This window comes from Lonchura striata, chromosome 5 (assembly GCF_050655825.1).
Source record: "Lonchura striata isolate lonStrDom1 chromosome 5, ASM5065582v1, whole genome shotgun sequence".
Lineage (NCBI taxonomy): Eukaryota > Metazoa > Chordata > Aves > Passeriformes > Estrildidae > Lonchura > Lonchura striata.
The window spans coordinates 43,803,830-43,831,461 of NC_140707.1; the positions used below are offsets into that span (position 1 = coordinate 43,803,830).

Below are 27,632 nucleotides of genomic sequence, written 5' to 3' on the forward strand. Positions count from 1 at the left end.
AACTAATCTGATTTTTGTACGCGATCTGCAACTTAACAGGAATATGCTCAAAATATTGCTACAGTTTGGTTCAAACCTACACATAAAGATTGCAACAGAAAAATTAGATTTTCCTTTGCTTTCTCAGAGGAAGAAGCAATCAATCCATGTAACATTTGATCAGTAAAGGGACACAAAGCAATGCAGCTAAAGTAATCATATGAAGTGTAGGGAGAGAGACTTTTAGTACAAATCTAGAAATACTGTATTTTCCTGAAGACTTGCTTAGTCCTCATCTGTAAACTGTGGACAGGTTATTCAGGAAAGACACGTAATAGCCAGATATGGAGCAAGGCTACTGCACTGCCCAGGAGAAAGAACAGCTGTTCATAGGAAAGACTAAATGAGTTTGGTATTTCCAGCCTAGGGGGAGTAAAGGCTGAGGACAAGGTATTGTCCTCCACCAACACATAAGGGAAACTTATACACTGGGTCTAGAAAAAACTTCCAGTTAGTGCAATAGGACCTTTAAATTATTTTAAATTTCCACTTGAAATGTTTAACAAATAGGTTATAAGATACAGTGTTTATCACAGCTGGGGATTAGACACAATGACAAAACCTTACACTTTTCTGAATTGTAGTTCAAAAAACTAGTGATAGAAAATGCTCTCTCAAGCAATCTGGGATGATATCACCACTAACAAAATTAAACAGATTCAAATGTGTTTTCTCTGCCTGATGAAAAATGACAAATGTCTGTATAATATGACACATATTTATAAAACAAGATACCAGAAAGTCATCCAGAATGTAGGAAGACTTTGAAAAGATTAAAGGGAATCTTTTGAAATGAACAATATGGATTTGAACCATGCTGATTTGTCCACAGACATAGCTTAAGAATTTACTTTTCGTAAATAATAGTGGCTTGTCTGATTTTTATTCAAATTAAGATATTCAAATTGCAAAGGTTCTCTACACATAAAGACAGGCAAACTTTTCTGAAAATTGAAGAAGTATTTGCAACTTTTCTAATTTCATTTCTTGTTTTTATAACATATACCACTACTTCAAGCTCTTCTGGTTCAGTGTTATCCAGATTACTCCTGCTTAATCCTCAAGCCTAGAGAAAAGAGAACAACCAAAGTATGCTGAAAGAAATGAGACCACCACCAAACCTCAGAGATCTGTAATAGCTTCATCACTAGTTCCCTGTCCTAGTTTTCAGGGGAAAAAAATATAAATCTTTAAGCAATACCCATGCCAATCACACATTCCATACATCCTGTTCCTCTCCTTTAAAAAAAAAAAATAAATTAATGAATTCTTCTTAAGGTCCTGGTTGTAAAGTATATAGGTCATAAAAGGTTCCTGGGATCAGGTGAATGTCTGATTATGTCTGTCCCACCTGGAGAAGTGGACTCATTGTGAACACTGCAGTTCATAAAGCACACAGCAAATCTAATGGTAAGTGAAGGCACAAAATTCTCAATGGAGAGGTTGTGACCATAAACCAACTTCCTGGCAGAGGCAAAGTGTGACAGGTAGAGTATAATGGAATCCCTGCTATCCCCAACAAGCTTGCCTGCATTAAAAATAGATGAGTAGGGCTGAACATTTTTGCTTACAAATAAAACTAAATTTAACAGTAAAACTGAACATATCAATAGCAACTGAATCAAATGTGATGGCACAAATCCCATTTTATGCACATGCTTTATTACCGTTCTTAACTGTGTGTTTGCATAGTGAGTGAATTTATGCTTCAGCATGTCTAAAACTGAATTACAGAGATACATACAGTGGTAATTTTCTTTACAGTTACCTACCAACTGAATGAGAAAAAAGAGAGAAGCTATTCTAGAAGAAGTGTACACTCAATTCCTTTGTTTTATCTGTGCAGTCACTTACAGAACAAAAATATTTAAGGATGAGCTATAAAGTGTCAGATATCAGATTAAAAGTGCGAAGAAAGAACAATCTCTAACTACTTTCATATATAGTGAACCAGAAGTGTGGTGTGAAACAACTGGACAATAACTGAAATAAAGGTCCCCAATACACTATGTTAGAAAAGCAGAGCTAAACCGTTATCCTCACCCAGCATTACTTGGCACTTGCCAACAAACTTGCAACAAAGGCTGATGATAATCCAATAGATACTAAATGATGGCACTTAGATGTTAATGCAGTTTCAGAAATATAAATGATCTAACAGAAGTTATGTAAGGAGCAAGCAACCACTTTTCCTGATTTTGTATCCAGACCTTAGTGAAATAGTATGTATTTTAAAGATTTTTCCAAAAAACAAGAGAAACAAACTCAACAATTTAAGTGTACTATCAGAAAGGTGAGTTTAAATATGAAGCTCTCAATTTACAATAAATATCTTTAACATTAAAATGGCTCTGAAAATCCTTTCGCTTTTGTTAATTTCAGGATTTCCAGATGAATCTGAAAAAAATCAGTAATTCTCATGTTGGACTAACTTACAGTGAAATGGTCTATGCAGTTTTAAATTTTATGTATTTGAACCACTTCTATATTCACTAGATCCTAACAAATAATTTTAGGAGATTGTCAGGAAGACATGCTTGATAGTTCAAAGTTTTTTCATTTCTAAAATGAAAATAATTGATGAATTGTAAAATTGAATGCCAAGTTTAAGCATAGTACTTCAAAGTAGAGACCAAACTTGTTTTGGTATATTTCTGACTTACCACTCTCTGTTAACAAGGTCATCTTTAAACACGTCTTTTTGTTGTGTTGCCCACAGAGTAGTTATTACAATTATGGAATCATACAATGGCCTAGATTGGAAGGGATCTCAAAGGTCATCCAATTCCAACTCCCTTCCATGGGCAGTGACACCTTCCACTAGATCAGTTGCTCCAAGCCCTACGCAGCCTGGTCTTGAACACTTCCAGGCATGGATATCCACAACTTCACTGGGCAACCTGTTCCAGTGCCTCACTACTCTCCCAGCAAGCAACATAGGGTAAACTTACTCTCAATTTGAAACCATTCTTTCTTGTCCTGTCACTTTATGCACTTGTAAGAAGTCCCTCTCCATCTTTCTTGTAGGCTCTTTTTAGGTATTGGAAAGCTGCAAATAGGTCACCCTGACGACTTATCTTTTCCAGGCTGAACAACCCCAATTCTCTTAGCTTTTCCTCACAGGAGAGGCTCTCCATCCCTTTGATCATCCTGTGGCTCTCTTTAGGACTCCCTCCAGCAGCTCCATGTCCTTCCTGTGCTGGCCCCCCAGAGCTGGTGCAGCCCTGCAGGTGGGCTCTCAGCAGAGCAGAGCAGAGGGGCAGAATCCCCTCCCTGGCCCTGCTGCCCACGCTGCTCTGGATGCAGCCCAGGACACGTTTGGCTCTCTGGGCTGGGAGTGCCCATGGCTGGGTCATGTCCAGCCTCTCACCCATCAATTCTACCTTTAGAGTATCTGAGGGATAAATATTTGGCTCTCAAGAATGGTCTTATGGGAAATGTGTATAATGTTTACTGTTATTTGATGATGAAATGTCAACAGACTAAAATATTTCTTAAATAAATTATACCATTCAATAAAAGCATCAATAGTTTGCCTGATTTTAAAACATAATTTCACTACAACACACTACAACAATTGAAAGAAATAATACTAATGTAAAAGCAGTGCCATGTGCATTAGTACATATTAAACCACAGCCTCCTGGCCTCTGTCATTAGGGTATTGTTAAAGGTCTGACAAACCACAGCTACAAGGAAATTCAGGTATCAGAATGAAAATCTTTACTTATCACTTTGTGCCTAGATATAATTAATTGACTGTATTAACGGTAGGCCAATAATTCTGTCTTTGTAGGTCTAATATAAAACCATTAAAATAGATGGTATCTTAAAAAAGTAAGTAAACATTAAGGATGTTGTGAATACATATATATATATTACAGAGAACTGTTTATAGTATGTGGTGTTTTTTCCCAACATGTGGGGGGCAAAATGGTTTTGATTACCTCACTAAAACACAAATGAAGAAATATTGACCATTCAGTCAGGAGTTGCAGGCATTGGACTGTATGATGAGGACCTTCCAAATACAATTGAAGAAAATGTACCTCATAAATAATGCTCTGCCCATTAAGGCAAAGAGAGTCAACTGACACTTCACATGATGCAATATGAAAAAACAAAGTGGCCTCCATGATGACATGGAAATTATAGCAATAGTACAAAATGAAGAGGAAACATTAATGAACAAAACGTTCTTTTTCTCAATATATAACATTGTTTAATAGTTCAGATTTTTCCTCCTATTTTGAAGCATTCCATCGCATTCATGATTCCCTTACATGAATGGAAGGTAAACAGATGTACTGAAATCTCTCACTACAGTATCTCACAGTTGTTTATTTTAATTTCTGGCCTACGCTATGATCCGTACTTAATATATCCTCTGTTTTTATGCCATTTTGATTATATCAGCATGTATTTTAGTCATTGATCAGCAGCTCCATTTGTCTTTTATATCACAATTTGACATCAATGCAAGAAATAGGATGAGACACAAACAAAATTATATAAATTACTAAATAATAGTTGATCATTAATTATATTTGTGACACATGACTTGTCAGAATCAGATTTAACAGTAGGTAATGAATGATTCTTTGTACTTCCATACATTTGACAGAAAAAGGTTGCTTTCAAAGCTAAAAAAAATTTGCAATTATCAGCTGCTAATCACATCTAAGGATTATTGGTCTTTGTGACTAAGAAGTCAGGGATGACATTAGATGCCTCTTTATAGTTACTGTTATCATTGACTTGATGAACTGAGGTGGATCTCTAGTAAATAGTGCTTCTAACAAAACCCTGTTGTAATGTTCTCAAAACTCAGCTTGGTCCCAGGGTGTTACTTTTCCAGTTGTTACTTCCTACTGTAGACACCAGAGCAGCAATGAAGAAATGAACTGTACCACTCACTACTTGGCTGAGCAAAATCTGGAAACTCACCCCATAACATTCAATTTGACACCAGGCTCAAAATGAAGCATTTTAATGCAGATGTTAACCCAAACAAAAGAGCTCAAACAAATTTTGATTTAGCAACATTAAAATTTAGTAATTTTGACCAAAATAAAGCCATTTTAAAATAATTTTTTCAGTTTATTTTGCTGAAACATTTCAGCATTAAATAGCATTCCCCCTCATACCCCTCCCCCTTTTTTCAACATGCTGGCATGTGGTTAGACTCCTTTAACTCCACTGAAGTACTAAAAAAGAGTGGAGAAAGGGATATGATTCTCCAGAGCCACAGCTATCCACATTAAATACAGAGCATTGTAGGACTGCAATTGTTGCTTTATTAAAAATTACAGGAAAGAAAACATTTCAAGTTCACTCAAATAATTGATATATTCTCAGCTGGACTGAAGCAGACATTTCACTTTGACTTTCATAGCAGAAATGTTGAAACTTAGGAAAACTTTGTTCTCTGTCCAAAACTGCCCCCAACAGCCAACAAAAAAATTCCTCAACAAATTTTGTGGAGTGACAAAGATTATTTTTAAATAAAGGAAAGAAAGGTACTGTAAGAAATGAAAACAAAAGGTCATTCTGATATCCAAAAGTAACCAAAAGGAATGTTTTGGCAGAAATGAACTTATCTCTACCACAGTCTGATGAAGCTTTTCAGATTTTTAGTACTTGCTTATCGTTGTTAATACACTCAAGCATGCATATATCTTCTGAGAGTTCTGCTTTAATGGCAGAGCTTTAATGGTTCAGCTGACAGGATATGTTAAAAGACACCAAAAAATTAGTAGCAAGTTTGAGCTCCACGGACAATGCTATGCACTTTTAGACTTCAAAAAATGCAAGACTGATCTATATATTAAAACAACCCAAATAAAAAATGTGGAAAAATGACAAATCATTAAAATGCCCACCCCACAACACTGCCAAACGGGAGGTAAGCTTCATAAGAAATGAAACATTTTCAGATAGAGAACTTCAACTCAGTACTTATTTTCCAGTTCTCTATCCTATGTTTTAACTTAAAAGTTGTTTATAAATTATATATGAAAAGATTCCCAGGAAATAAAGTCAGAATAGCACTAACCTGATGATTTATATATTGCTGCAGCAACGTAAAAAACAGGAACATTTATAGGTATGCTTACATATACATGAATAAATGCATATGTAGGTGGAAGAGGGTATGCTTATGATGGGATTCTCTTTACTAAAGCAATCTTGGCTAAATTTTGATTTTCCTCATGACAAAGCAAACACAGTGAGACTTAAGTAATACTACAACCAAATCTGTGCACCATGCCTGCTTTCTAATCCAAACATTTCACCTTCTGAACAATCAGTGTTAAAAGAAATACAATTTGTTTTTCCACTCCTGCACATTGCTTCCACTAAATTTAATGTGTAAATTTATTAAATTGATTAAAGAAAAGTGTATGATAAATAAGAGTAATTTTTCCTTTTCAAAGCAATGTGTGACTTCTTTTCATTATAGTTTCATGAGATTTACCTGAATTCTATGAGAGCAAATACTTTCTTTTTAGAATTAGTTTCATTAGGAATTCAATCCAATATATAAAATAAATGTGAATATTTGTTCTGGGCTACTTTTTTGTTTGTTTTGTAAACTGAAAAGATCATAAGATTTATTTTCAATATAGCAGTTGATTCCATATGTGAAGAATTAATATGAATATTGTAGTATAACTTTTATTATGGAATAAACTGATTTTGGCAAGACATTGAATGGTGTAAAAAGAAAGTTGTATGTTTTCTGAATTACTGACTTTTAGGGAAAACACACAGAAAGCACTGTTAAAATGAGTATTTTTGTAATACGTTTATAACTTGGCAAAAAATCAACCACTCTTCACTTTTGCACAGTGACTGAAGTTCATTGCAAACTAGATTTTTGCTCTCACTAACCCATTTTGAAAACTGGAAATTTAGGAGTTTATTAGTCTCCTGGCCAAAATTTTTAATTTGTTAGTCTGATTCAATCAATGATTTGAAACATTTTTTGTGTGCTACAACTCTCTTTAAGTTTAAAGAACTTTCTCCCAGATGTTTATCCACTGGTGTACCTTGAGAAAACCAATGTATTTGCTCATATTCAGCCCACTTGCTCTCGGATACATTAGGACAAATCCAACAAGATGTACTGCAGACTGCACTTCTTTCTGTTCTACTGATAGTGCATAATCACAAAAAGTGCTTAATTTAGAAGACAATACTTTAGTTGCTTTAAGGAGGATAGTCTAAGATTGTTTAGTATCTTCTGTATCATATACATTTTACCAATGACCAGACCATGTCCCTGAGAGCAGTGTCCGAATGCTGCTTGAGCTCCGTCAGGATGCTGCTGTGCCCCCTTCTGTGGGCAGCCTGTTCCAGTGCCCAGACACCCTCTGGGTGAAGAATCTTTTCTTGATATCCAACCTAAGCCTCTCCTGACACAGCCTCAGATTTGCTCGGGTTGTGTCAGTGCCCGGACAGAGCAGAGACCAGTGCGTGCCCCTCCTCTTCCCCTCACAAGGAAGCTGTAACTGCACTGAGCCCTCCCCTCAGTCTCCTCCTGTCCAGGCTGAGCAGACCAAGCGATCTCAGCTGCTCCTCTTATGGCTTCCTCTCTAGCCCTTTCACCCTCAGCAGTATTAGCTTATAGAAGCCAATTACTTTTTTTTTATTTAACCATTTTACCATTACATTTGTGTTTTGAAACTACACTAGACAGTTCCAGTTCCAACAATGAAGATCCACCATTTTTTCTGTGCTAGAGGATACATCCATATTTTTTATACTCAGGTTTCATCATATTGGATGCATTTTTCATAAAACAGGATTATTAATTTCTAAGATCTGGGAAGTTTCAAACTACTTCAATTTATTTAGAACGCAGGATATTATTTTCCAGAAACCACGATGTGACTGAACCTAAACATTTTGTCTGTTTTGCATTTTACGTGCTAACAATAAAATTATCACTTTCAATTACAATAAATTAAATTCAAATTAACTTTGTAATATACAGTGAGACTGAAATAAGCACTAAGATTAAGCATCTACAAAGCATGTAATTATTTTTAGTAAACAATGTTTTTAGTAAACATTATTTGCTTTGAATAACTCAACTGATTCAAAATAATTCTACTTTGAAGTCATCTGGGTATATCAAAGGGTTAATTTAAGCAGGAAAATAAATTTTTGACATATGACTAGATAACATGCGACTCCGTAATAAAAAATGCAAGTTTTTCTTCTGCTGTTTCTCTTCTAGATTAATGAAACCTTTATGTTTGGTATTAAGTTGTTTCTTGATTTGTTCCATTACTGCTGTCAGGCTACTTTTCCACCCTCAGATATTGCTTGGAATACTGCTCTAAGATAAGTGATTTTACTAGTGGGACCATAACAAGAAGGATTTGCTTACACAGATATGGATATGGTGGTCTGCTGCTATGAAATACCCAGGCTATAGAGCTAGGGCGTGGAGCTGAAGTACACAGACTAAGGGCAAGTGAAGACCAGACTGAAAATACTGCTGTTTCTCAAAGCTGTTATTAAGAAATCAGGAGCACATAAACAGGAATTTCTCCCTACCTCCCCACTTCTTTTTTTCTTTCCAGGAAATGTCAGTGTTCTCTGTCCTGCTTACAAACTCAATTTTTCAAAAGAGAAACCGAACAGTACATTTTCTAGTTTTCATGAGTCTGAGTCTTAATTTCATGGGTCTGAGTCTTTCTTTACTGACATCACATTAACATAGGAAGGCAACAATGATGTTGCTAGTAATGAAAAAGACCTATGCCCTACACCAAACTTTTATGAAATTGGGCCTCTGTAAAAATTCCCATTCCACATACTTAGGGAGTAATGAGAGATAGTTCAGATTGTAGCTTTTATACTTCTTTTTAAGTAGGAGAAGCAGCAGATATTATTCTAGCCTGCTGATGGTCCTTCTTATGGTTATCAATGCACTTTAGTACATGGTAGAGAAATGTGGTCACTCCCATGTGCTAATGAAGTCCCTGGTACCTAATTCATACTCTTGATGTGGAGTCCTATGGAAATCTATTTTCACCTCATGACTGCAACACAAAGTAGCATGCATGGAATCAAAGGCTGGTAATAGGTTCTGTGTTCCAGCTACTCAATAACTTCTCAGGATTTACAAAACTAAGCCACAGTCTTCTCACAGCAAGAGCTGCAACTATTCCAATCAATCTGCGAATTCAGGATTAGTTTAGTTCTCTGGTGAGATGATCACACTTGTAACTGACTGACAAAATATATCACTTATAGGCCCCAAATTCCAACATGGAATGAAAACCTTGAATTCAGATTGCAAGATGTGAAATCGCAGGCAACATGTCTCCTGGTGATGTGAATTAGTTTTCAAAACTCAGGTGATTAGGGTCCAATATGATTAGCAGACAATAGGTAAACCCACAGGAGTCAGTTACTGCATATTTTCTAACAATAAATCTTATTGTAAATATTTCTCAGCTAATGATTTTGATTAAAAAAACAACTAGCATTCAAGCTAACTATAAATTACATCTTGGTATTTAGGTAAATGGAACACATACAAGCAAAATCTTAGAACTGAACAAATACAATAATAATAGTTAAAAAAACATTGTTCCAGGGCAAAATTACTCAACCTCTACCCTCAAAACAAAGCACAATTATAAACACCACACTTTGAATTATAAAGCATTTAAAGCCTGTTAGTCAGTTAAATGGGAGGAAAAAAATCTGCATTAAAGCTTTAAGGGACACTTTGGAACAATAACATCCTCATTAAAAAATAAGGATACATCAAAATTGTTCAGTAAAAGGTTAAGTGTTAGCCTCTGTGTAGTTGATAAATGGTGGGCTAATCTAATCAGTGGCTGTAAGAGGCAATGCCATCAGCTAGTTGCCCTGACCTGTGCTTCCTACATTTTTACGAAAGTCAGATTTAAGAAAGATGTAAACTTCAGGCCTTTGACCTAGCAAGGACCTTGTTCATGCCAGCCTGGTGTTCTGCTAAACAGACTGAGAACTTTCAGCTGAAATCAGGAACATGTGCACTTCACTAATACAACACATGACTTGGAAATTAAAATGCAACGTGATCAAGTGCTTTAGGATATTTTAACAGTTAAGAATGCAGCTAAGGGGGAAAAAAAAGCTTGTATCTGTGTTTTGATTTAGGAAGGGAGAAAAGGACAAATTAAATTGCATTCATTTTCTTAAAATACGTAGGGAAACAAAAATTCAGTTCATTAGTTCAAGCATGACTGACCTAGAGGAAATAAGGAGGTTGTATGTGTCTTTATGACATGTGTCACTTATTAGGTAAGTAAGTATTACTACTTCCAATTGAACTAAGTTAAAACGAATTAGATGGTAGTTAAATTACAATCTAAATATAAGAAACCCAAATAAAAATAGCAAACGGCATTTTAGTTATCACTATTGTTCCTAAATGCAGTTGATTGTTTCCAATAGTATGTGTATTATTTCTAAGTATCTGAATACCAAGCTTTGCCAGATGCTGGAAAGGCAGTTTAATACTACATTTGACTATTATGGAATGATAGTACAGTAAAGTTGACAGAAAGACCTAGGGATCCAGTTTCTAATTACTACCATCATCTCAGATCAGTGCTGAGATCTTACACTTGATAATATTAAAAAGATGCTTGTAGTACCCATGAAGATTATGTATCACTATTTCACAGATAATGTATCATTATTCATCAATAAATGGATCTATATACATATATTTCTTCCATCTCAACTACCTACAAAGTAACAGTCTATCTACATTTTTGGCATATATATGCCTATCTCTTGCATTCCTAGGTTTTAGACTTATGTGGAAACTTGAGTAGGAAGTAAACTGTTCAACTTGGACTAGCCAAAGATGACAATGCTGGGTTAAAGAAACTAAATGAAGTGTTTCTTTATTTTAAAGAAATAAACAGCCACACTACCTTCCATTAAGAAAAGATTCTCTTCTTGATACTCAAGAACAGAACACATTAACTTATCGATCTCCATCTTTTATTGGAGGATCAACCAGAAAAAGGGACTTTTGCTGTTTTTTTCCTTCTATCTGGAAGATGCTTCTCCCGATTTTTGAGTACCTGTGTCTATTTAATTAACGGTCAACTTTTCCTTAGTTTCCTGAGAAACAAAAGTATATATGGAGAAAGCAAATGAATTATTATACTTACTGAATTGGAGGATTTAGAGGATTAAGACTGCATAAAGAGAAAGAGCATAACTGTGGAAAGGATGAGGAAAGGGTGATGGATACGGATGGGGGAGCAGGACATGTGTCAATAAAGCAGGCTTAACTTTTTAAATATGGCACAGAAAGGTTCTATTCTAAGACCCTTATTCAAGAGAGAAAAAAAAAAGCTCTGCACTAGCTTTAAAATCTTCAAGAATCATAACATTTGGTAAAATGAAGGAATCAGAATTTAAGAAAAACAGTAAAATGGATGTATTCAACCCTATTTACTAAAAAAACAATCCCTGCCAAAAAGGACGTTGATATTTCTCACTAAATCTGTCCTCAATTCCTAAACACATTTAAAGAATTCAGGAGCCTGCATCAGGAGGCACAGTGTGGTACCAAAACAATGCTTTAATCATACTTTGACTTTTTATCTCAACAAAAATAAATGGGTAAGAACCATTGATATGAAAAAGCCCCTCAACCAACAATACCAATCCAAGAGACTCCTGAAGCCATAGATAAAAAGACCTCCTATCACTGGGACAGAGAACTAATATTGATGCCTGAAAGGTTGTGGTATTTTAAAAAACACGCTGGAAAATCACCTTCTGCTGAGCTGTCAAAAAAAAATCACAATTCTTTTGTATCATCAGTAACAGTGTCTCAGGTGTCAAAACCATAGAACCAGAATATATACAAGTACAAGCATCAGGAAATGAACCTTAAGAAATTTTAACTGTTCAGATGGGAGAAAGGATAGGATCAGAGGCTTATGTTTTATTGGTTTTGTCCATGAGAAATTAAGTACTTTACTTATCCATGAAAAGGATGCAGGCCAAAATCATAAAGAACATGTTAACACTGCTAGCTTGTAATCGATGCAATCACAGTATTGCTATCTAAATCTTTGTTTACTTTTCAACAGATTGGTGTCTGCAGATCATGCTGTCTTACACTGCCATTCCTCTGTAACCTTAACCATTATTCCTACTGTGTAAAGTGAAGCACAAATTTAAGGTGACAAAGCACCAGTTGGCTGATGTGAAGTATGCTACGAAAGCAGAAACCTCTGAAAGCTTCACAGCCATTATGAAATAACTGACCTATATGAAACTGCTACCATGGTTCACAAATTTATTGTCAGGTTCCAGCCTCTAGCTGTTCTCTGATTGTTCTAAATACTTGACAAACTGAAGCCTTTTCACTTTCTGTTGAAATTGCCTCATCTCCCTGTCAGAGCGCCATGGGGGACTCCATTACTTTTCTGACTTCTTTCCCCTACTGACAAGTCATTTAGCTGGCTTCTTGTTGTGAAGGCTGTCCATGTCAAATTAGCCAGGGCCCCTATTGTCCTTATTACCACTCGAAAAGCCATCATGAGTAATGCTACGGGGTCCCTCAGTTGTCATCATTTGTCAGAAAGAAAGGGAGTGTGGTTACATATAGCTGACAGGTAATTTCAGTGTCTACAATTACCCCAATTAGTCTTGTCATAAACAATTCGATAAATGCACACCAATACAAACAGATAAACACACCAAGGTTTCTCACTATTAATGTTATGTAATGGATAAATCAGTGATATAACGCTATATTTTATTTATTTATTTATTTATTTGAACTATTCTCAGCTGCAAGCTGGCAGTTGCTACCTGGTCAGCACAAATTGTACTATCTACTTTCATTAGCTCATCACCACAGAAGAATATGAAAGGCTGTGACAAAATTCATTTAGAGAGAGCACAAAAGAGCAGATTGCCTAAAGCAGGTGTTATAACAAAGATAAAACAAAGGTTTTCATTGTCAGTTCAATGCCACAATGAGCTTTAAAAGGGACTATTTTGTCCTTAAAAACAAACATAACATAGGAGAGCAACAGAAAGAGAAAGCAGTGAAATACATTCCTTGCTTCCCACTATTTCCGAAGTCAATCAGCAGGTAGGTCTTCTAATAACATATGCATCAAAGCCTTATTTGCCAAGGTGGTCACAATATTAACCAAATTATTTCCACATATTTTTTTCTATGTTTTTAAAAATATACATCTTGCAATGCCACACAGCTCCTGAAAGATCTGATAATTATTCCACATAATATACAACATAATCCCTGATGTTGCTCTACAGAATTATCTGAGAACAGGTTTAGTAATTCCAGCTGCCTGGACAGTCTGGAGCACTGTGCTAAAGTCTTTTGGAAGACAAAATATTGATGATGTTGATTGCTCTTCTAAAATGCCAGGTAGACCTGTAACAAACACAACACTGAAAGAGGCAGCTTTAATAACATTTATATTAAGCACTGAATTACACATTGCTAAGCTTATCCTTGTGATCCACCTAAATAAAAATCTTGACATCTCTAGAGTCCATAGCACTCTGTCTGTTTGCTGACCGCAGGCTGAAGTGATGGCTGGAAAACCGAACACAGACATGTTGTTGTAGGAAATTGCTTTTGGCAACTATTTGTTCAAACTCAAGTTTTTTTTTAAACCAACACTAAGAACCCACCAGAAAACAGGACAGGTCTCCCTAATGAGTAATCTATTTTAGCACAGTCTTGTCTAGGCATGACAGTTTACTGAGAGGCTTGAAAAACTCGTAATTACCAGTGTTACAGGGCAATTAATGTATATTACACTGCACTACTCATGGCAGCAACTGTCATTTTCTCAATAAAAATGAGTACTCTTCAGCTAAAGGTGACATTAATTGGGACTTTAATGACTATGCAGAGGAGCTGAAGCCAAATATGAACAAAACAGCGATTCAATGAGCGACTTCAGAAACGAGAAAATTGTACTAAAATGAGATTAATTGCTGTTTAGAAAAAGGAAAGAACCTAAAAAGCTATTAAATTGCAGGGTTTGGGTGCCCGGGTGATGGTTGTGATGTTAATCTTGCATTCTCACAGCAGGCAAATATTCACTAAATTCAGAGCCTTTTGACAGCAGGAAAAATCATGTATGCTTAACTTCAATCCATCAAAAATATATTTCAGCTTTTATCAGTGTTCTAAATACTTCTGCAATTTCAAAAATTACTGCTCCATTCCTTGGCTGTCATCATGCAAATGCGTACACTGTCAATATTGCTATGAAAAATTCCCTGGCTTCAAAAGGCCTGCTTCGGTGATAAAGAAAGAAAAACGTGAAGATTAGAATTGCAAAACACACACTACTAATATAACAGAAAGCAACAATAAGAATTTAATGTTTAAGTTGTGAAAACTGCTAAAATAGAAAATGATGGGGTATTGTTTTAGTGTGTGTGGGGGAAAAAAATCAAAGAACTCCCCTACTCTCTCATAAAATCTTTAAAGCTTACAACTTTATAGATAATTACTCATTGCAAATAATTAGGACATAATTTTGCAGCTTTACTTCAGGTGATATAATTATTAAAACTGCTCTGTAGTTTCTAAAAGCCTTTATGTGTGCTACTTAATTCTTTAAAGCAATTATATAATTGCTTTTCTTTATAGCCTTTTTAACTGTCATGATGACTGTATACATAAAACATTGCACTTAAACTCTGACATATAAGAGGGATAAACATAGCTCTGATTCACTATTCACTTTGAAGTTATATCTCCTATAACTTCAGATTTAAACCAGAAAATCAGTTTATCCTGTCAGGTTAAAAATTGCATATGAAGCATTCACATATCTTAAGAAGCAAAACTTCTCTTCTACCCAAACCCACAATAGTTGCACCCTGGAAGAGACAAAAATAAAACTCTTAGTTTCTTACAATTTCCTTTTCCATAATCACTTCTGTTCATTCTGCATCTTTAGAATTAAACATCTGTTTCATCCACATTTAAAAAAAACCCTAGATGCATTAGAATATGCATCCCAAATTGTTGCATCCACTCAGTAATATCATACACAGATTTTAAACACAATTAATAACATTACATCTATTAAAACCTCTGAAATATTCATGCAGAAATTCCATTATATGTATATAAATGTGTTAAGTACAAAAATCATGGGAAAGCAAGGCAGTCACTTAAGTTAGGCTCTTAAACCAATCACTGTGTCCTGAATAGCATCCACAAATTGTCGTAACATTACTTATTTTGCATACAGCACTTTGATGATTAGTCATCTCTTTATTACATAGTTCTTACCTAAAGTAATTGAAAAATACACTACTATGTTACCATATTAACCTTTAAGTTACTTTTATGATTAATGAAATTAATTGTATTTCATATTTAAAATATGATGATGTAATTTTTTGCACAAAACGTTTTTTTTGCAAAGGACATAAAAACAAAGTAATGCATGGGCACTTATGTTTGAGTGTTTTTAGTTTGCAGTATAACTTTCCTTCAGGTTTCAATGATTCCTTCAGCATCAATGTCACCAATACATGGATTATGAAACCATACTTTGGTCAGCAGGTTTATGAGACAGTGTAACTCCAATGAAATGGTTCTTGTTAAACTTTTAAAACAAAATTTAGAATTTGTCTCTGAAACAAAATCATCAGGTTGAATTTGATACAAATCTTTGACAATAACAGTGAATCTCAGAGTACACAAATGCATTAGCACCTATGATACTTTTAGAATTTTGTGTTAAAAGGTTTCTTGTGAATTTTTCAGTTATGAGGCCCCTAGTCATTCCTAAATAACAAAAAGATGAACCTCTTGTTTTGAAGTCAAGCCTTGCAAACCAGATATCACAAAGGAGGAAAGTTTCCATTAGGAACCACTGACACAAGGAGGTAAAAGTCAAGCCCAATGCAATTAGTGGCTAAGTACTCACTGTCTCTAGAAAAACAACTATTTAATCTAGAGAATATTATAAAAATATAATTTTCCATACTATTTATTGTTCTAGCTCAGGCACCCTGCAAAGGCTGCTGGGTTACTAACAATTTTGTGCGTTTTATTGTGTTAATATTTTTCTGGAAGTGGAGAAAAAATGTTATTTTTCATGCAGAAATTGTGCTTCTGCTTCCTCCCATAATCAAATGAAATATGACAACTAACAGTAGTATTGTTCTTAAACTTTAAATAGAGGGGTCTTAAGCTCAGGCTTTGGAAAGTATCATCGCAAAGCATGAAGAGACAGGTAACTGCTGAAAAAAAAATCTAAATTTTTCCTCTTCTGCAGAGACCAACACACATAAAATAGCCAGATTGCATTATACACAGAACAAATGAGTCAATTATATTGAATTTAATGAGACTAGCTGTTTTCACAACACACACATAATCTGAGTTTTGTAATAGGAATGGCTTAAATTCCTGTTAACAACAGAAAGAGGAATTCATATACCCACTATCCCAATACCTTCCTTTTCCACCTCCTTCTTATCTTCTTTCCCCAGATTTGTTCTGATTTAATTTTCTTTATTTATGCAAAATAATGTCATATGTTTTAAGTTCTTATTTAAGAATGCTGATCTGTAAGCATTTTCGCAAGTTTTTTTTCTCTTCCCTTTTATTCAAAGTATGAGCTTTTCAGAATGTCACATCCAGTTGAAGCTGATCATAAAATTAGAAGGCATTTTTTTTCCCTCTTAAAAAGAGGCAATTTCCCCCCTCATTGTATGTATTTAGAAAGAGGAGTTTAAGAACTGATGCTCTACAGTACGTAAAGGACATACACCTATTTAAAAGCTGGAAACAGTCCTAGAAACTCCAAATGAAAAATTAGATATTCAATATGACAGAGCCCACATGTACTTTAAAGTTTTAAAAATATTTTAAGTATCTTGACTAGAGAAACAAGTGAATAGGACTTACTGGTAAAAGTAGTGAACTTAGAGTTGGTACTATCAAGATGTATGTCATGTTGAGTTAAAAAATTCTATCAAAGCCCAAAGAGAACTGAGAAAACACATTAAAATGAATGTGCAAGTAAGACAAACAAAAGCACCACACATCTTTTGCTAAGGTAACAATGAAAACCTATTACTAACTCTCTGTGAAACTACACCTGATACACAGATACACTTCATATGGATTTTGACTAAGTCAATGGAATTTGCATTGTCCTTTAAAATCATATACCAACTACTGATCTGGAAAAGATCAAAATCCAGAGGAGTGCACTGTGGTACCAGAAGAATTGTTTCCATATGCAGAACTGCAGCTTCATAAAGGCCATAAACTTTGGGCAGTCTATGCTATGAATGTAGAAAACAAAGGGGATAAAGTAACAGCTGTAACTTAATATAAAGCTCCTTGTACTGCCTTCCCTAACTTTTTTTAAGGTTTCACAAGTTTCCGAAATCAGGTTTATCTCATTAAATCTCAAAGTAGAGTCTTAGCTATTTTCTGTTTCAGTTCTGAAACACTGCAGAGTGTTTCTCATTCTATCTTCAGGTCTAAGAGTCAAACAGTACCATGATTTAGATCAAAAACATTTGAATAAAACCAAAATCCTTAGAACCTATGGCAGTACTAGTGTTTCCCCATCAAATACATAATATGGTGTTCTAATACTACCACTGTCAGAATGGGGAAAAGAACAAAACCAGTTACTTGTAATGTAGGATGGAAACAAAGAAACAAAACTTGTGATCTGCGGACCAGGCCTCTAATAGTGAGAAGATGATTACCTTCCAAATCTGGCCACAGTCAGTATGGTTTTGGTAGAATATTTCTCTTGCTATTCTTGCATCTTCCATGACCAACATAATCTCCAGGCTCATAAATTTAACTAGCAGGTTGCAGCTTATGATGGTATCACAGCTAAAGTTTGGATGTGGCAAAGAAAGAGTTGCTACAAAATAAGAAACAACTAGAACATTAAATTGTTTCATTATCAAAGGTACACAGTTTAATTATTTTTGTCTGAGTTTTCCACCACCAAATTTCTATGACTTTAATTAAAAAAAAAGTTAGTATCACTGTATTGTAAGCAGAGGGGTATGCAAACCTCCCCTGGACTTGATGTACTGTTTTAGTCTAGGCTTCACAGGCCCAGGGCTTCTGAAACACTTCAGTCTGAAAATGGCATTCCTGCTGCTGGGTATTTGGGTTTTGTTTTAGAATTGCAATCGCATATCTTGTAGATTATTTTCCAGAGCTCTTCTACAGCTGTTCACGGAAGTTCCCAAGGGCTTTGAGCTTAGCTTCTTTAAATCTTACACAAGAAAATCTTATTTAGAAATGCTAAATTAAGCACAACTTCACTGAGTACGTCTACCTTACTCCTTCAGTGTATTTTCACAGGTCTTGTGAAATGCAGATAGGCATTGGATTTATGGGTACAATCTTTAAATATGAACTTGAGAACATGGCAAGAGGGTTTGAAGAGGTGTGTCTCTGCTGATGCACTACACTTAGAATACAGGTCCCAGATGCTCTGGGAGTTAACTCATTATGAGCATGTGGTGCTCATTATCAAACCAACAGTGGTGGAAATTTCATTGCTGGTAAAGGCACAAGGACATTTTGAGCCACAATTTTAATGGATCTTTTAAAGCCACACTTGAGTTCTTCCCTTTTCAAGGTGCACAAGTCAGTAACATATGGGATCACAGATCCACTTCTCCTTGGAATGTCTCATGAAAGTTCAAACAAATGCCAGGGTCTGTACACTGACAACTTATTCTGTGTATTCCATAGCTAGGTAATTACTAACATAGCTAAGTGGAGCTTAATTCCTCTCACCCTTCTTTCTTCATCATTATCATTTTAATCTATTAAAAACACCTATAGTCCTCTCATCAGTTTTCATTTGGAGTTCTCTGTGATGTGTCTTATATCTGAAATGTTTAAATCTGGCTAATTCTTTCTTCAGGGGTATTATTTACTGCTTTCTCATTTCATCTACACAGATGAGTTCCCTTAAAAGCATTAATTTCCTCTAAATATAGAAGCAAAGTACCTCTTCATGAATTTGATCAGTGCAGTCTTCTCTGTTATCTCCATCCAAAACAACTCTGCAAAACAATTGTGTGACTATTTAAGTATGTAATTTATTTCTTTGTATCTGGAAAGTGGAGAACTGTTACAGAGAAGACCTATATGCCTTTCACGTTTCCAGCATCTCTCTCCATTCACCAGCAAGCTGTCAAATTCCACATTGAATTGGCAAACCACCTTTATTCTTTATCCCCAATTACCTCTCAAGGTTACAAATAATTCTCAAAAAGCATTAACAAAAGCAATCTGTTATTTTCCTCTAAATATCTCAGCTGTCAAAACATGAAAAATTTAGCAGGCTTCTGATGTACTCAGATCAGTGAATATTTTGCTGACCAATATTATCTTACTACCTCTTTACACTACACTGTAAACATTTGTTGACTCGTGTATTATACATGAACATTAAACTCTGTACAACTAAGTATCTCTTACTCTGTTCAACAGCAATTTCTAGCATATTTTACTAGGACTTCTAGGTGTAGCTTCAATACACATAGTAAACACTAACAAAGATAATGTGTAATAGAAGAGGGAAATAGGTCATTCCTAAGCCACTTCCTACACAAGCAAAACATCTCCAAACATGAAATATAAAAACCAGGTTGAGAATTTATTCTTTATCCATACTGCTTAGAGGAATGACATCTTTTTTAAAACACATGCACACATAATAAAAATAATATAATCAAATTTAAGGAGAGTAATGACATAAAATACCAAATTAACTGTTCAAAATTGTGTCTTTCATTCTGGATAGTAACTAGTCTGCTTCAAAAGAACAAAAATAATGAAACAGAAATCTCACAATACCATCTTCAATATATGTTGTCTACATCTCTTTTATGCAAGACAAATAAAGATTTCTTTGAAAAGTCCCATCTTCTAACTATATTTCACATCATGTAACATTGGAGTCTTTTTTGTTATCATAACTGTAATATTATGTTTAAATAGTCTTCTTGTTTTTGAAAACTTTTAATCACAGTGACATAGTTTAATTATGTATGATGTACAACTACGTTAGAGGTGCTGTATTCCAGAAGTCATTGGTAGTAACAGAACAAAACAGAATTTTAAAAAATAACATTACAAAAGGCTTTCTTCACAATTATTTCTATTTTCTTCTCTACAGATTTGCTCTTTAAGAAAGTGTATTAGTTAGGGGTAAGGACAATATTTGAAGGTGGGTTTTCTTTACCTCAAAAAGAGCACTAAAACCTCAGTTAAACTATTTCTGCCATAAACCATTGGGGGGAAAATGTGTGAGATGTGAAAACTATGAATGTGTCATGAGAATTTTGCATTTTTAATCCTCTATTTCTGTGATTTTATCCTATGGCCTTACAGGCTGCAAGTGGCTTTTTGTTTTTGAATTAAGGTGATAATGAGAATTTAAATATTTGATGGTAAATGCTAATATGTTATCCTGATTTGAATAAAAGATATTAAACCAAAACAGTGCTTGCATGTTTTTAACATGTAAGTTAGTAAAGTTATTCATTGCTTTACATGTATAATGTGTTTGTACTTGGAAACAATTATGTTGAAAGCCTGAAATTTAATCCTTGTATGCTGTGATTTTGTCTTAGGTAAAAAGATGGGTATACCTGCAAAAGGCAGAAAGATTGTTGCCTGATTTTTTTTCAATGAGAATGGCAGATATGACACCAGCTTGTTTCACAAAATGACTATTTGTTAGTTTGGTTAAATCTTATGAAAACTTGTATAATGAATACTTAATCATATAAGTTTCAGCAAATAGAAATTTCCTTATAATTGTAATAAAAAGCAGGGAAACAGTAAAGTTGATTCTTGTTCCAATTTCTTCGCAGACTTCTTTATGAATGCTAAAGAATTCCTTTTCTTTACTAATTTTAGGACATGAAACAGCAATTCAAATATTTAGTTCCCACTGAAGTTTTCTTTCAAGTTTTTGTAATCAGATTTTGCATTCTAATTGGATAAAGCAGTTATGTGGCACTAATATCCAGGGGTTATATACTGATAGTCTAAAACAAAGGCTAACTCATTTGAACATTAAACTTGGTATTTACATCCAGTGGAAAATATCAGCATCTAAATGGTGAAGTTTTAAACTATACAGCATATAATATTTTTTTTTCATTCTCATACAAACAATATATAATAAGATTTACAGAGCCAATATTCAGAATTATGGTTTGAAAGAAAAAATACATAGCATACATGAAAGAAATGTGAGAAGTGTTTATATATTGTCTAGTATTCCAAGGTATATAAATTTATGGCATTTACTTTTGTTAGAAGTTTTTTTGATAGGGAACTATAGAACAGCATTTCTAGAAAAGATGGAAGATGGAAATGGTACAAATATTTTAATAAAGAAGAAAATTTTCAATCCTCATGTGTGTGTTTCATGTAGAAACATTTACAGACCATATCAAGACACATGTGCAATAGCTGCCTTTATGTTCCACTTATCTACTTCCAGGTTTCTCATCAGTACCAGACTATATTATGCCCATATTTCTTGTACCACAAACATTCTTGAATCACTAAAATTCACTGTAAAAACTGAAAAAAACCTCAATTTAGCTAGTTTCATATTTTTAAACTGTTAAAAATCAAATTTTTTAAAAGGCAAGGACAATTATTGATCTACTGTGATGAGTAACTGAGATTATTCTTTTTACTATTTGCTTCTTCTGATCTTTATTCCTAAGTAATGCAAAACAAAATGGAAAAAAAAAGAAAAAGGCAAGCATTTCTAGAAAATGCCTTAATCTGGTCAATTTAAGCCTCTATGGCTTTGGTCCACAGAAGCTTTATTAGTTTCCTGGGCTCCATAGTGGGATAAACTATTTCATGCATGAAGGGATCAGCATTCCTTCTTCTAATCATTGCTATTGTGCCCACTACAAAGCTCTCTGAACACCTCCTATGGATATCACATGGTATCTTAATCACTCCTCAATTAATAACTTTATACTCATTTTTTGGTTCTGCCATTTCTATATACATTACTTGAGGATGATCCTGAAGCTGTAACTGAGTATGGTGAGATTATAGTAATTTTCCCACTGCAAAGACATTCTTACACTGAAAGTGTCCAAAAAGCAGTTTCCACTGAGAAAGTGTAACAGCTTAATACAACAGGCAATCCCTTCATAATGCCATGACAGATGTTGGTCTCCTGTCAATTGTAACCACCCTGTAACTTTATAGAAGAAGAAAACACTTTCCTATGTGCTTTGATAAGCAATGTGGTAGCTGACACTGTTTACATGCGAACATCAGAATCTGCTAGCACCAGCTAAACCTTGAATACCTGAAAGCTAATTTTTTAAAGTCTGGGTTTGCTAGTCTACTATATAACAGTCTTCTCAATGTGATATAGGTGGACTCAAAGAAGAAAGTAAGCCAATAATTTTTGCTTGAAGATACTAATGTTTTGACTATTGCTAACTCACCTTTCCCCTCAAGCAGTAGTCACCTGTAGCTGTCCAGTCAGCTTCCTGCCTCACTTTTTTAAGATGATGGGCCTTAAATGTTAAGGGGAATACTAAAGGAACACAGATTGACATCATGCTGATTTTTCTCAATTGCAGAGGAAAATACAAATAATAGGTGAAGATTCTCACAGGGGGAAAGGGATGGTGTGACCAAATTCTCTCCCAATGCATCTTCAGTTAAATTATCCTCCTCTTGATATTATTAATTCCTGTAATCCAAAATCCTGGGAGAGAGGAGTAACTAACTATATTCAGCTTTTTAAAAGCTACCCCTTAACTCCATTCAATCAGTCTTCAATCTTCAAAGAATATCTAAATTCTAAAATGTTCATACTGTTTGGTTTGATAAACAGCATCTACTGCTGGATACAGGCAGCACTAGAAATCTATGTGCAGTTTGCTATGCATTCCACCACGACAAGTGTGTAGATCAGTATTTGTCTTTTGCAAAATTGAAATGCCTAACAGGTTTCCTATATATAATATATTCCTGTATAGATAATGAATGTAAACTGACATACAAAAGGCTTGTTATTCCTTCTATGGACCACTTAGTTATAGTCAAAGCACAGAAGAAAACCACATGCCCAGATAACAGACAATAGCATAGTGCATTTACAACAGCAAAGCATTTATGTAATAAGTGTATATTCAACAAACTATAGATGAAAACCAATTAAATGTTTAGCAAAATGGAATAATCAGTATGGCAAGATGTGGGATGTACTGAGATCTGACCGGTACACCATAAACTAAATGGGAAAAGAAAAAAAAAGTGCTGCCCAGTATCTCCTAGTTACATTGTGAAGGAAAGCCATAGAAAGCATAACCAGGGAACAGGTATGTACCTCATCAAATAAAGAGTGGTACTTTCCTGATCATGGAAAGTGGACTATGACAAAGAGATATGAGTGGCTTATACAAGGAACAGAACTTGGGCACAGAAAAGAAGGACTTCAGAAAGAAGAGACTGTTTCTACAGCCCTTAAAATAAGTGCTCCAAAAGAAACATATTTGTAAGTGAAAAAGATTACAATCTACAAACAACAGAATTATTATATATCACCATAAAATTTGTCATGCAAATAACAGATTACAAGACAGAAAACCTAACTTTGAATTGGTATGGTTTCAAACTGGAAAGAAATATAATTTTAAGATCATAATACAGTTTAAGGAAGGTGCAGTCTATGTTTGAGATAAAATACTTATAAAAATAGAGAAACCACAAGAATGAATACTATTAGTGATGGTATGTATCAATAACACCCACTGAGTGACACAGTAATACTGTGTGTGGAAGCTCTGGCAAAATGAAAACACTACAGGCAGCTTGGAGGAGTGGAATAATTTATCAAAAACTTTTAGTAGTTATGGCCTGCAAAATGCCTAGGTTGCTAAAAGGGTTTGTGTAAAGTCACACAAAATACTACAGAGAAGAAAAGCCAAAATCATAATAGATGACTACAGATCATTATTATTATTATTGGTAAATACAAGCACATAAGTTATTTTAGTCATCTGGTTTGCCTTAATCAAGAGCTAAAAATTCATTTATAACACTGTACACAAATGCCATTTTATATTGGTATCATATGCAGCTTGCATAAAAAGTATACATTAAAATGAAGAACAGCAATTCACATAATAGTTAAAGACAACCAATAACAAAACCACAAAATTCCAGTTGTCAAACATAATTTACTATGTATATTTCTTCTCTTCTATGCTAAAACAGTAATTATTAAAACTAAAGTGATATGAGTGAATGTTTATGACTTCTTATTAAAACCCCTGACTTTTGGCAGTGTTCATTTAAGCTTTAGGTAAAAGAAAATCATGTAGAGATTTCTGTGCGATGGCCTAGTGACTTTATATCCTCTTGTCAAACCTCAGCAGTTTTATTTGTAGTGATACATGCCGGAGAAGGTTGGAGGTTAAAGTTGATAGGAGGGCCAACAGGAAAACCAACCAACTTCTTTCAAAAGATTACAACCTTTAACATATTAGGATCTGTCTGCTAACTTTGTAGGCATGCATTTGTGTACTCTTCTATGAACTAATCCCCAAACTCCAGACCAATAGGGCTTATAAATATCTCCCTCTTCCTACTTTCCTTATATTATTCCTTCATAATGTCCCTACTGTTTAAGTTATTTTAGTTTTTGGTATTGATATTTAGTGCTTATTGTGCTTTCAGTAGAATTATAATCTAATCTATTGTTAAGTAATCTACTGTTAAGATTTCAGAAGTACATTTACAGGTAGATAAAATATCTTCCTAATTTTCCTCAGCCCAGTTTTCTCTTTCATCCTTACAATGTAAGAAGAGCTTTCTTAATCTAGTTAAATTAACATTAAATGTAAAATCATCAGTCTACTGGAATAAAGCTCTCTAGATTTCACTTTCTCCCACTCATTGTAACATTGATTCTTCTGTGACTTCAAAAAAAAAAAGTAATACAGATAAAAATAATGATAAATAAAATAACACAGAAACAAAAAGGGTATAAAAGGACCTTCAGAGGTTGCCTAGCCCTGCTAGACAGAATGAACTACAGCTGATTGCTCAGGACTTTGTCCAGTTGGGTATTGAATAGCTCCAAGGATGGAGACTGCACAACCTCTCTGAAAAGACTGCTATAATCTTACACAACGAGAAAATATTTTTCTAACATTTTAGTAAATTTTCCTGCACCTCAATCTGTGTCCATTACCTCCTATCCTCTCACTGGGCACCACTGAGAAAATCCTGGTTTCCAAATTTTCACTTCTTCCCTTCAGATATTTATGGACCTTAGTAAGATCCTTCCTGATCCTGGGCTTCACACTAAACAACTGGAGGTCTCCCATCTTCATATGAAAGATGCTCCAATCCCTTTTTCATCTTCAAGGCTCTTCTTTGGATTTTCTAGAATTTACTCTCAGTACAATCATCCATCTTATGCTCTATCTAGTCACCTAACTCAAAGGACCAAATCATTACATGGATTGAAGATAGTACTGATAGCAGCTTTATTCTTACCCGCACTGAGGACAGCACAAGTTTTTCCACTGACTTCAAAAAGAATTAGATCTCTGCTGGTTAGATGAATCCTATCTAAAAAAAAGATGTGTATTTACTGTAGATACCCATGATGGCCACATGATGTAGAAATGCAATGATAATTTTTTTCAGTTATATGCATTTGGTAGCATTTAGACAATAAACAACTTAGTAAACAACTTTTCTCCCCAATGTATCTGAAACATTTAACTTGCAGGTGTACTGAAACCAGTCTACAGTGACACATTACTGCAATCCTACAACTCTGCATTTTAAAATGAGCAACTACTGCACAAACTACGCACATACTACTATTGCTGCTGCATGAGACCAATGTAACAGAAAAATCTATTATTCTTAACTTTTATATTTTATAAAAAGGTAAATACAGACTTAAATAAAATTTAAACATTTTTAAGCATCAGACTTGACTTTCAAGCTTCTCCCACTTTTCCCTGCTCCTTCTTTGAAACCCTGGAGAAGAACATTTGGCAAAGCAAAGATTCTGCATTCCACATTTCATAGCATTTAGCTATTGCTACAATTTTAATTATGCAAAACTCAATGGGCTCTGATAAAATCTGACTAATCTGACTAATACTCTAAAACAAACATTGTGAGCTACTGAAAGCAATGCTGTACACAAATTCCCTCATGTCATAGAAAAGACTAATGCAGCACAGCATACTTTTTCACAGGTAAAACAACATCCCACAATGTTACCACCTTTTGCTTTTCTTCTCTGCAGCTAATGACCATTTTCATATTTTTTGTTCTTAAAAAAAAGTAATCTTTTCTAGTTTCACTTCAGACACACTTGAGTATCATAGCAAATCCAGGGACAGACTTTTATAGATGTGATACAGGAAATGTATCAACAGCAAGGCACAATTTTGAACTATTGTTAGTTCAAACATTAAATATATGCATATTGATATGCACAAAAAGGAGTATTATAAGATTATATTATATTTCATGTTTTAGTTAAATTTATGTAATTCAGACATATACATGTACTGTGAGGCAAGATCTACCTTACAGTGCAGACATTTTCCTGAGATTTCCTGACATGCGAAGGGGATTCTCCCACCATGCCAATTCCACAGATCCATGCTAAATTTAAGGTCTAACAAAGTCAAGGAGAGAGCAGAGACTCAGCAGTGTAGTGCTATTACATCTTAGTGGTCTTGTGGCAATTAAATTAAGAGTATTAATTTTCAGAGCTCCACACAATGATTATACAGAGAAGGAGCAGGAAAACACAGGACACAAAAGACAGTATAGTGAGCTTCTACAGATGGGGAAGTCTGCACCATAGTAGTGAGAATAAAGACTGTTCTCTCTGAACTTGTACCCCTGGACATTTTACAGAGAAGAATGATTTGAGTGGTACTTTGACGTGTTTTGTGTTTATCCAAGAATCCTGTCCTTTACCTCCTTAACACAGCCAAAAAATATCTGGAACTTAATGTAGTTTTTATAATGTTTCATGCCAAAGCACAGATAATATTTCTGGATTCTTTTTTTCTTCCTTGACACCCTATAAATGGTGCTAAGAAAATTAAAATTATGAGAATGCCTGTGCTTAGGTTTACACTTTTGATACAAGTAAAGAAATTTTTCATAACAGAGCATATTTTTATGTCTCTATCTGTAGTGTCTTTTACCTTGAGTTTTAAGAAAACCAGTTTAACCTTGCAATATTTTTATGCAATATCAGGTGGTGAATTTTAAATATAAAAGCAACAAGTAACTTGCTTGAGAGAACAAATGAGATCAACAACGGAACAGATTCAAAGCTACATTTACAGCTGTTATAGCTTACCCTATCCATTGTCTGGAGGCACATGCATGAGAATCAGTTACTAAGAATCATTAGGCATAACAATATAAATGAAGACCATTATTCTACCTTGGCCACTTTACTGCTTGCATCATGAACCCCTCAGCTTGTATT

The 27,632-nt window shown here is 34.6% G+C and overlaps 1 protein-coding gene across 10 annotated transcripts in view; it reads right to left on the bottom strand.

Moving 5' to 3' along the window:
• Positions 1-27,632, bottom strand: part of CDIN1 (CDAN1 interacting nuclease 1) — a 121,328-nt gene that overhangs the window by 16,307 nt on the left and 77,389 nt on the right. For 3 of the 10 annotated variants that reach the window (XR_014955599.1, XM_085580403.1, XM_085580402.1), the window contains one exon: positions 19,098-19,152. The exons of 3 other annotated variants lie outside the window; for them this stretch is intronic. Coding sequence is in view for 4 of the 7 variants with exons in the window: in XM_085580403.1 (XP_085436529.1) it covers positions 19,098-19,152 (55 nt within the window). In the remaining 3 variants the exon portion in view is untranslated. 4 more of the 10 variants (XR_014955598.1, XM_085580405.1, XR_014955600.1 and 1 more) reach the window with 3 other exon arrangements.